Raw genomic sequence first — 11343 nt, forward strand, 5'->3', positions numbered from 1 at the left:
CCAGTTATGAATCCATCTGGTGGTGATGCTGTCCAACCCACATCCTTCTACTTTATCTAGTAGTAGGTTATGGTCTACCTTATCAAATGCCTTACTGAAGTCCAAGTAAACTATATTGACGGCATTCCTCTGGTCCACTAATTTTGTCACTTTGTCAAAGAATGCAATAAGATTAGTCTGGCATGATCTATTTTTGATAAACTCATGTTGGGTTTTGGCTATTACTTTATTTACTTCTAGGTGTTTGCTAATTCGTTGCTTGATTATCTTTTCCAGAATCTTTCTTGGTATTGAGGTCAGGCTGATAGGTCTGTAGTTCCCTGTTAACCAACCAGAGTCATAAATTTGAGATGAGCAGCCATATGAAATGAATGGATGAACAAACGAATGAACAAATTAATTAATAAACAAATGAATAAATAATCTTTGCTACCCCAAAAAAGTCCCTGTTTGCTCTAACTTCGCAGTTAGCATGACCTTCACGCCTCGAGTGTCCCTGCTGGCAATATATACTCTTGGCATACGTTCCTGACTTCCTTTCCTCATCTCCCCCCAAAAACACCATCACAATAAGGCAGCACATTTGGGGGCAGGGTGTTGTCTGGTTTATGGCTTGGTGCATTGTAGAAACCCAAATAAAAGTTGCTTTTATTCAGTTAACCATGCATTAGTTATTGAGCTGACTTAGCCATAAGGCTAACCAAAATTTCACAATTCGAGGCGCAATCTCTGGAAGAGTTTTCTATAAAGTAGTACAACCATTACATCAAATCAAGATTTAGTATATGGCTCATATATTGTCTCTTTTTCCCCAAGTGATAGTTCCTTCCCTTTTCCCCTGCCTATACACTTGAACAAAATGCTAGACTTGCCTTAGAGCTTGCCTTAAGCTCTAAAGAAGGAAGATGGGAACATGTAGGAGGCACAGAAGGATTATTTTAATAATCAGCAGTATAGAAGTACTTTAGCAATAAAATGATATGCTTCTTAACTGCATCATATGATTTATTTCCTACAGGAGGATCCAATAAAACAGCAGGTGCATGTGGAACATTTTTATTTTAAAAAAATGTTTTTTGACCATTTTATCCTTTCTTATAAAATAATGAGCCACTTTGCATATTTAGAAAATGTTGTTTAAATAGTTATGTTTTCAGTATGAAAAAAAATCTAGATTTCATAACTACCACTTGACTCACTTGCTAGTAGTTTCATTATCTTATTATCAGCATAGAATTAAATTGATTCAGAGTTAGTAGGAAAAAAGGCATATTGCAGAAATTATCCTAATTGAGGGAGATACAAAGTTTTCATGCTGCAGGAGGAAACAAAACATTTCCATAATCAGCAGAACTAGAAGAAGTGCTCCTTAAAAGCACTTCAGAATAGAAACTTTGCCAGAGTGGTAGTTTATATTGTGGCAGACAGTTACAGTCTGTCATGGGTTCTTAAATATACTATATTTATTATAAGGAGCATTAAAAAGTATTTTTAATATTTTTTTTTGAAATTATAGTTCATTCTGGAAGCATATGAAGACTTAATGTTTTCCATGAAGTCCGTGTTTTCCAGATTATCCTGACTGATGAATCCATCTAAAAAGCGTCCCATTAGAGACTGGTGGTGATAGAATATTAGAATTTAGAATTTTAGAATTTATTTGTTATTTATAGGCTGCCCTTTTCCCTGAGGGGACTCAGGGCGGCTTACAGTTCATGGGAAGGGGGGTGCAAGATAAAACATAAGACAGTGCGTAAATAAAAAATAAAACAATAAAACACAACTTTCAGCATTCGGGTGGGGCGGATTAGAATCTTATCCCCAGGCCTGATGGGATAGCCAGTTCTTAAGGGCTGTGCGGAAGGTCTGGACGGTGGTGAGGGTGCGAATCTCCACGGGGAGATCGTTCCAAAGGGTCGGAGCTGCTACTGAGAAGGCAAACTACAAAACATATTTTCGGCACAGGGTGGCTCAGATAAGGCTCCGCGTAGTCGCCAGTCGGCACTGACTGGCGGATGGAACTCGGAGGAGGCCTAATCTGTGCGATCTAATCGGTCGAAGGGAGGTAATCGGCAGGAGGCGGTCTCTCAAGTACTCAGATCCACTACCATGGAGAGATTTATGGATGGTAAGTAGCACCTTGAAGCACACCCAGAGATCAACAGGTAGCCAGCGCAGCTCGCGGAGGATATTAAAATCTAATTTTGAAGTACAGTAATAGTAATAAAGTTTTGCATATGGTGAGTGGACAAATCAAGCAATAACGAACACACCGTTTTAAAGATTAACCTTCTTCTACTTTTGTAGGGCTATGTCTATCTGGGATAACAATCTCCAGATTACCACAATATGCAGTGTGGTGGGAGCCTGGCTTGGAGCATTTCCTATTCCACTGGATTGGGACCGTCCATGGCAGGTTGGTTGCTCTATTTTATATGAAGTACGTAAAACTGATCAGACCAGCTCCATCCAGTCCCATATTTAGTTTATAATTACGTATGTAAAACTGATCAGACCAGCTCCATCCAGTCCCATATTTAGTTTATAATTACCTGGCTAAAACTTATTTATAAAAGCTTACAAGCAAAGTACTAAGGGTCTTTTCTATTTTGCCTTCCAGCATTTCCTGTTCATATAGACTGGTGATCTTTAAGATTTAATTGTAATTCCATTGTAAAGACTGTTGAAAGCAACATGGTAGAATATTTTCTTTAACAAGCTGGAAGTGGATGCAGCTACTTCCTCAATGTGTGTTACATGATTGTCATAATACTTTCAGATGTACTCAGTGCAAACAAGGCCTTGCTGCTTGCTAATTAATGACATTTCTCAAGTTCAAGCAGTAGCCAGTCAGCATTCAGCCCATTAATGTCATGGAGGGCCTACACCTCTTATGCCATCTGAGAACGTGGCCTGTGGTGTGCTGCTACCTTCCATTAAAAGCACTTAACAAAATGCATTTGAAATGGCTGTTGGCTTCAGATTGATCTTTCAAGCAGCCTTATCTGAGCCACCCTGTGCTGAAAATATGTTTTGTAGTTTTCCAACAAACCCTTAAGCATTTTGCTGCTTGTAGGAAAAATGAGAAGCTGGCAGGATTGCAGGACAACTGTACATTCATCTGCCAACATTATTGTTGGGGATGGAGGGAGAGAATAAAGTGATCTGCTATTAATGTAAAGTGGATTAAAATGTTCTCAAAGCAAATGTACCCACAAACAGAGGATAAGGGTATTTGGCATTAAGCATTCTGAATCTTGCTAGATTGAACAGAATATCTGATGTAAATGAATGTAGTCCAGTTTTAATTGCTATTCTTGTACCTTTTTGCCTCATATTACATGCAAATGAACTATATAATTCAGAAATAATAATTTACCATAGTTTTTGGCGTATAAGAAGCACCTTTTTCCCTCAAAAAAGAGGCTAAATATCTGGGTGCGTCTTATACACTGAATACAGCATTTTTTGACTCCTGAAGCCCCGCCCCTTCACCAAAATGGCAGTGTATAGCTTGTAGGAAGCTTTTAGAGAACTCCTGGGGGCTGGGGAGGGCAGAAATGAACAAAAAACAGCCTGTTTTTTGCTCAATTTTAACCCCCCCCCCAGCCCCCAGGAGCACTCTATAAGCTTCCTAAAGACTATCCATGCCCTTTTTAAAATGAAAAACGGGGCCGTTTTTGTGAAAAATGGGCCATTTTTGGCTCATTTTTGCCCCCCAGAGCACTCTGTAAGCCCGCTAAAGGCTATTCATGCCTTTGGGGGAGGAAATGGGCCTGTTTTCACAAAAAACGAGGCGTTTTGGGGAGGTTTGCAGAGTTTTTTTAATTTGCCTCTTCAAAACCTTGGTGCATCTTATACTCCGGTGCATCTTATACTCCGAAAAATACGGTAAATTTGGGACATTGGTTTCTCCCTTTTAAAAAAAGCATACATCTAATTGTATTCTCACATATTTTTGCACTTATGATATATCTATCATAAATAACATGTATCAAAATATAAATCGAGGACAAACCCTCCCAAACCCAAGATATTAATCCAATTTAGTGTAGTGTAGATCAGGGGTAGTCAACTTTTTTATACCTACCGCCCACTTTTGTATCTCATTTAGTAGTAAAATTTTCTAACCGCCCACTGGTTCCACAGTAATGGTGATTTATAAAGTAGGGAAGTCAATTAAATTAAAAAAAGGAAAGTGCTTCAGTATCGGACAAAACCTCTACCGCCCACCATGAAAGCTGGAACGTCCACAAGTGGGCGGTAGGGACCAGGTTGACTACCACTGGTGTAGATATTAGTGTCCAATTTCCAAACATGCCATGGCTACAAGAGGGAAGGGAGAATCCCAAGAAACAGGATGAGGTAGAGTTCCCCTTAAGGGACAAGGCTGCCTCCCTCCTCCATTTGCAGAGGAAACCTTTAAAAGCTGCCTTCACCACCTTTGTATATCCAAAAGCTCAGAGCTAATCTCCCATCAACAGAATGCTTGATGAGAAGAGGATTCTATCCTCTTTGAACAGACTTACTGGGATATATCACTTCTCAATAAGGTGGGGATAACATCCATGCATGGGTTAACACTGTCCGTTCTCTGCTTAGACTGAGTCTGATTAATAATTAATTAATCCCCTTTATAACCCGCCCTCATGAGTAGCTCCATCCAGCTTTCGACTCAGTCCACTCTGAGGATGGCTGTGTTATCCTAGACTATTGTTATTCATATTATTCTAGCTCCGGTTTTTCTCTAATTCAGTGAATTTGCATTGGATCGTTTTGTGAGTAGACGGCTGTATGTATGTATGTATGTATGTATGTATGTATGTATGTATGTATGTATGTATGTATGTATATGTGTGTGTGTACACTAAAAGGACTGTTAACACCTACTGTCCTTCAGGCTGCACTGGGCCACAACGGCCTAGGCCTCTCTGACCCACGCATCGCTGAGGCATCGCATTTGGGCCTAAGAGGTGGGGGACAGTGGAATTTTGCAACCTGAAGCGGTCGATTTCATTCTGGCTTGACTGCCCCCCTGGCTCTTAAATAGCCTTCTAATCAGCCACTGTGCTGTGAGGCTTGCCAGGCAGCGCTATCAGACATCCGCCCCTAATTTCTCGATGAGAAAAGCACGAGGGATTCCATCAGAAGCCTGCCAAGCGAGCCGCCAAGCCACAGATTATCTTTCCAATCGCGGCAAGCAATGGTGAGATCGCGGCGCACGGTGCCTCATTTAGACAGCGCATCCACGCAGCTCTGAGCCTTCTGAAGACATGGGGAAGCAGTTAAAAGGCAATTTCTCACTGCGAAGGGCAGCAGGAGTATCAGGGCAGCTGATTGCTCTCTGAGCTCAGGAATGCAGCTACGGTAGCTAGCTGGCACAAATTGCTATTTTGAACTTTGACCATTAAACAGCAAGGCGCAGACGCCATTTTGGAAGCTGATTAACAATCTGAAGATATCGCAAATGGCGGACAGCAGCATGCCGGGGCCTTTTCCCAATGCAGTCAGGGCTGGCCAGGAGGTGGCCCAGGATCCCTGGATGCTCCACAGGCTCCCATTTCTCCAGCAGGACCCTCTACATCCCAAAATGGAGAGGGAGCCAGATCCTACGCTAAGCCTTCTAAGGCCAACAAGCCCTCGAAGTCCAAGAAGGGCCTGAAGGCAGCTGCTGAGGTCAAACACACTAACAGTGACCAACTCTTCTTCCATGCAGGAACGAGGCCAGCAGACTGCGCCCAGACTGGATCACAGATCTCCAACCAGCCTAGACTCGGACTTGGGGCCGTTCAACCCAATGTTACACATTGATATGGCCAGACTTTGGGGCCGTGGTCTGATAGCTTCCCTCCCCCTCAAGCTCCAGGGCATATGGCACAGTTCCAGAGGCCTTCGTGGCCCTGCCTATTCTCTCCCCACTCCTCTATTTCACCTGCCGCGTTCAATTTTCAAGACATATCTCAGAGGCCATTAAGCAGGGCATTGCGGACGGTCTTCAAGAGTGTAACCAGGCATCTTCTTGACATCTGCGCCCACACCTGCTTAAAGATGCACCACCAGCAGGGGTGGAGGACCCTCCTCCAACTGGGTCTCCCCGCAGCCCATCCCCGGTCTCTGAGGAGGGAGAAATCAGGTAGGCAGACCTTTCTGAGGAGGAAGGCACCACCATTGACAAACCTCAGACTATGGGGCTGTTCTCACCTGGCCTCTTCAACCCTTACTCACCAAGGCCAAAGCCACGTCTGACCTGGGAACTCAAGGTGACGCTCTCTCAACGCAAGCACCAGCCATGTTGGCCAACATGTAGTTCACAGAACAGAAGTGGGAGGCCGACATTATACCTGCCCCACAGTTATTCATGGACACAGTCCAGAGACAGTGGTCTGCACCAACAGCTGCTTCGGCGCTCTCCATGGCCGACAGGAGATACTATAATGTGGCTGAATGCCTGGATAAACTGCTTCAATGGCCCTCGGTGGACGCTCTGATTGCTGCTCTGTATTCTAGCACCACATTGCCTGGATCCCAAGAAGAGGTCCTCAAGCCTGAGGACAAGAGGGCCAACCAGACACTCCAACGGGGGCACCAGGTGGCAGCATGGGCAGTCCAGGCATCAATGGTAGCTTCCTTTTTTTCTAGATCTAGCCTCTGCTGGCTCCAGCAACTCCAAGAGAGGATCCTGGCCAGCAATTTCAGGACGCACCAGGACTTAAAGAAGATTGTCGCCAGGGTACAGTTCTCATCAGATGCCACTCTTAGCACCACACGGTTCGCCTCTTGGGTCATGGCCTCTGCAGTCTCATCTCGCTGTCTCCTTTGGCTAAGACAGTGGCAGACAGACATGAGGTACAAGTGGCAGCTGACAGCAGAACCTTACAAGGGGGGGGGGACACCTGTTTGGGGACGACCTCAAACTGTTGCTGGTGGAAAGGCTCATTCTGGGGATGATTGCAACCCTCCAAGGTTCCGCCTGCAGGGCAACTTTGGCCAGTGCCAGCAGTCTTATAGGCAACAGAGGGGCAATCAAAGCAGGTGGCCCTTTCGAGGGGGGGAACCGGTACAATTGCAAGCCATGAGCAACTACAGGATCGGTTCCCCATTGGCGCACCTTTGTTCCACTTTGCTGGTCAATGGGATTCCACTACCTCTGATAGTTGGGTTAGATCCATGGTTAGGGCTGCTTTGTCTCTGGAGTTCATCTCCTACCCTCCCCAGTTTTTTATCCGTTCTCCTGCGTCCAACAACCCCAAAGACAACTCCTGATGTGCATGGCTATCCGGCACCTGTTGGATATTGAGGCCATCCAAGAGGTGCCGGAGGACCAGCATCATCAGGGGTTCTACTCCATCCTATTCGTCATACCCAAATCATCGGGTGGATGGAGGGCTATCCTGGACTTGAAAAGGATCAATAGGTATCTAAAGTTTAAAAAATTCAAAATGCATTCTTTGCAGACTATTGTGGAATGTTTAAGGCAGGGGGATTTTCTTAACTCTGTAGACCTCATGGAGGCATATTTGCATGTATCTATCCTCCAGGGGCATCACCAATATTTGCGTTTCTGTTATGTCAATGTTCACTATCAATATAGGGCCTTGCCCTTTGGTCTTTCTTTGGTTCCTTGGGCCTTTACTAAGATTTTAGTGACCCTGGCTGCACATGGGAGGACCATTCCCATCTTGGTGCACTGTTATCTCGATGACATCTTGGTACAATCAGTCTCAAGAGATAGAGCCAATTTTGACCTTGTACTCACAATTCAGACCCTACAATCACATGGGCTTTCTACTAATGAAGCAAAGAGTCACCTTATCCCCACGACCAGAATCCTGCATCTGGAGGCCTGGATTGACACACAGGCAGAGCAGGTAGTCCTTTCTGAAGAGTGTCAGTTAAGTCTGCGACAACTGGTAACACAGGTGATGGGAGAGAGCACAGTCTCATTAGCTAGGCTTTTGAAATTGCTGGGGAAAATGGTCTCTACCATCGCAATTGTACCCTGGGCTAGGTTACACTCCAGAGACCTCCAGTGGTTTCTTTTGCCCTTAAAAAAGTGAAGGAAAAGCACATCTTTATATATGGTCTCTATGACAAGAGAGGTATGCAAATCCCTTCACTGGTGGAGGTCCCCAACCATTGAATTAGGATGCCACTTTAGGGTGGGTCACCATCACCACTGATGCTAACCTCACGGGCTGGGGTGCGGACCTTGATGCGCGGATGGCACAGGGTCAGTGGAGCCTGAAGGAGGCTGCCCAGAGCATTAACTTACTAGAGCTCAGGGCCATTCATCTGGCACTCCAACGCTTTGTCCCCCCCATCATGGGCTGACAGGTCTTGGTTCTAACCGATAACATGACGGCCAAGGCTAATGTAAATAGGCAGGGGGGGCACAAGATCGAAGGGAGGCCAGTGAAGTGGGAGGCTGGGCAGAGGCTCACATCCTATCCATCTTGGGCAACCATATCTCAAGGGTGGAGAATGTTCAGGCCAATTGGCTCAGTCGTACCATGGTTGACCAGGCGGAATGACGACTACACCCTTCTCTCTTCAAGGAGATCACGCAATGCTTCAGAGTTCTGGTCATGGACCTGTTTGCATCCCCGGCAAATGCACAGCTGCCAAGGTTCCTCTTCAGGTTCCGCTCACTGGGTGCAGAGGGAGTGGATGCCCTTCATCATCCCTGGCCTCGTGGGCTCCTCTATGCCTTCCCGCCAGCCCGGTTGATAGCCAGGTTCATACGGAAGATCATCTACAGCAAGGTCATCCTCATGGCCCTGCAAGTGGCCATGTCGTCCATGGCTTGCGGACCTCCAGGCCTTGTCCATGGAAAGACCGTGGAAAGTTCCGCCAAACAGGGTGTCCCTCAGCCAGGGGTTGTTGGAGCACCCACAGTAGCTTCAGCTGACTGCCTGGCGGTTGAGCTGGGCCTCTGGTGCAAAATAGGTTCTCCACCAGGGTCATAGACACCATTCAGGCCTCCAGAAGGTCATCCATGGTCCGTATCTACAACACGACCTGGCATATCTTCAGTATGTGGTGTTCCAGTAGGAGGAACTTTTCTACTTTGTCATCCGTCCCTCAGGTTCTGGAGTTTCTCCAGGATGGTTTGGATAAGGGTTTGTCCCCAAACACAATCAGGAGGCAGGTGGCTGCTCTTGCTACCATTTTAACCAGGACAGGAGCCTGCCCATATCACAACTCCTAATGATAAGGCGGTTTCTGAGAGGGGCTTCCAACCTCAGGACGCCAGGGGTTCATAGGTACCCCATGTAGGACTTACTGAAAGTACTCTCAGCCCTTACCAAGGCACCATTTGAGCCCCTTCGCATGGTCTCCGTACAATTCCTCACTCTGAAGGTGGCCTTCCTGGTGGCCGTTACCTCCGCCAGGAGGATTTCAGAGTTGCAGGCCCTATTGGTTAAGGAGGACCTGTGTTCCTTCCATGAGGACAGGGTGGTGCTCAGGCTGGACCCCTCCTTTACACCCAAGGTTGATTCCTGGTTTCACAGGGTGCAGGAGGTGGTCCTGCCGAATTTTTGCCCCGCACCTATCTTGCCTTTGGACAGGCTATGGCACAAACTTGATATGAGACGTGCCCTGAAAATCTACATTCACAGGACGTCTGAGTTCTGACACTCAGAGTCCCTCTTTATTTCATTTCAAGCTGCATCATTGGGACATAAGGTGTCAATATCGACAATAGGTAGATGGATCAGAAAGTACATAGTCTGCTCAGAAACCCTCCCCCAGGGGGGAGGTCACCGCTCATTCGACTAGGAGTGCGGCGACGACAGCTGCTTGGGCAGCTCAAGCGTCCTTGGAGGAAATCTGCAGGGCAGCTGCATGGACATCACCTTCGCCCTTTATACTGTATAAGTTCGCATCCGTGGATGCTGCATTTGGTCATCGTGTCTTGCAATCCATGCACTCCGACAGATAGGTCATACCAGTCTTGGGCCCTCCCATATGGACAGCCCGGCTTTGATATATCCCATGCATGGATGCTATCCCCGCCTTATTGAGAAAGAGCATTGATACTTACCTGATACGCCTCTTCTAATAAAGTGGGGGTAGCATCCAACCCCACCCTGACCAACAACTAGTCGTATTCTGGTGTTCGGAGCTTTAGAGGGATCATTTGGAGTTTGTACTTTGTCTGGTTGTTGAGTTTCTTGCATAAGTAAAGGTTTATTTCTGTCCTGGATGACACATTGAGTCTGCGTGTTTTCTTCGCCGAAAGCTGGGTGGAGCTACCCAGGAGGGTGGGTTATAAAGGGGATTAATTAATTATTAATCAGACTCAGTCCAATCAGAGAACGGACAGTGTTAACCCATGCATGGATGCTATCCCCACCTTATTTGAAGAGGCGAATCAGGTAAGTACCAATGCTCTTTTTCATGCATTAGAAATAAATTTGTGGATGAAAAAGGTTTTAGTTCATTAAATCTACATAATGATACCTTAAGATGCCTCTAGGTTCCTGGAAGTTTTAGAAAGCATCCTGTCCACAATATTTTGTTTTACCATAATTTCTCCTTTCAGAAGCTATTAGAAATGGCTAGGCACATAGCAACAAATGTAATTACAGGTGTTGACAGAGCTTTCAAATTCACTACCAGACTTTATTTTATTACCATCTTAATAAGAGACATTGAATAAAAGTGTGTGTGTTTGTGTGTTCATGCATATATTAATGTACAATAGTGGTGAATATCTATAACTCGAGTGTAGGATGAGAGTGAAAGTTTGTCCTCTGAGCTTGTGGATTGGTTTCCAAACGTTTCATTACCAGGCTGGGTAACATCTTCAGCGGAGCTTAGGGCATAAACTAAACATTAGTTTAGCCGAATCAAACGTTCCAAAACCAATCCACAATATCAGAGAACAAACCTTCACCCTCATATATTAATGTTGCAAAAGCAATTTATAAATGAGCCTTTACCTCAAAACTTGATACAATCTAAATTGTATCAAGATGAATCACCAGGATTGTGCTGGAGAAACAAGGCTCACGAAACAATCAGCTGGATCATTTATATTGTTTTAAGAGCAAAGTTTGGAAAAAAAGAGAAAATTGACTTACAGAAAAAGGAATAATTTTATGAATGAAAGTCTAGCATTGCAACAGCAAATCCTGTGCAGAAATGTGCAAGACCTATAGAGGAGTTCATGTACTTCATGTTTCCTCTTGGCATTGGTTATAAACGAAGGTAAAATGATCCTCTTCATATGCATGTCTGACAGCTCCTGAAGCCTTGAAAGCTGCAGCTCCTGGATTACATAATAATAATATATTTATATCCAAGTAACCCATTTCTAAAGGGATATAGTAGCTCAGT

At 45.1% G+C, this 11343-nt stretch overlaps 2 protein-coding genes across 5 annotated transcripts in view; one reads left to right on the forward strand and one right to left on the reverse strand.

Moving 5' to 3' along the window:
• Positions 1-11343, forward strand: part of PIGF (phosphatidylinositol glycan anchor biosynthesis class F) — a 65943-nt gene that overhangs the window by 15042 nt on the left and 39558 nt on the right. For all 3 annotated transcript variants that reach the window (XM_087717680.1, XM_087717681.1, XM_087717679.1), the window contains exon 5: positions 2308-2416. In XM_087717680.1, the coding sequence (XP_087573806.1) occupies positions 2308-2416 (109 nt within the window). The remainder of the gene's footprint in view (positions 1-2307; positions 2417-11343) is intronic.
• RHOQ (ras homolog family member Q) overlaps positions 1-11343 on the reverse strand; it is a 57867-nt gene that overhangs the window by 3023 nt on the left and 43501 nt on the right. The gene's annotated exons all lie outside the window — the stretch shown is intronic.

The sequence above is a fragment of the Thamnophis sirtalis genome, unplaced genomic scaffold (genome assembly GCF_051295495.1).
Source record: "Thamnophis sirtalis isolate CommonGarterSnake01/CBP01778 unplaced genomic scaffold, rThaSir2_p1.2 scaffold_6, whole genome shotgun sequence".
Taxonomy (NCBI): Eukaryota; Metazoa; Chordata; class Lepidosauria; order Squamata; family Natricidae; genus Thamnophis; species Thamnophis sirtalis.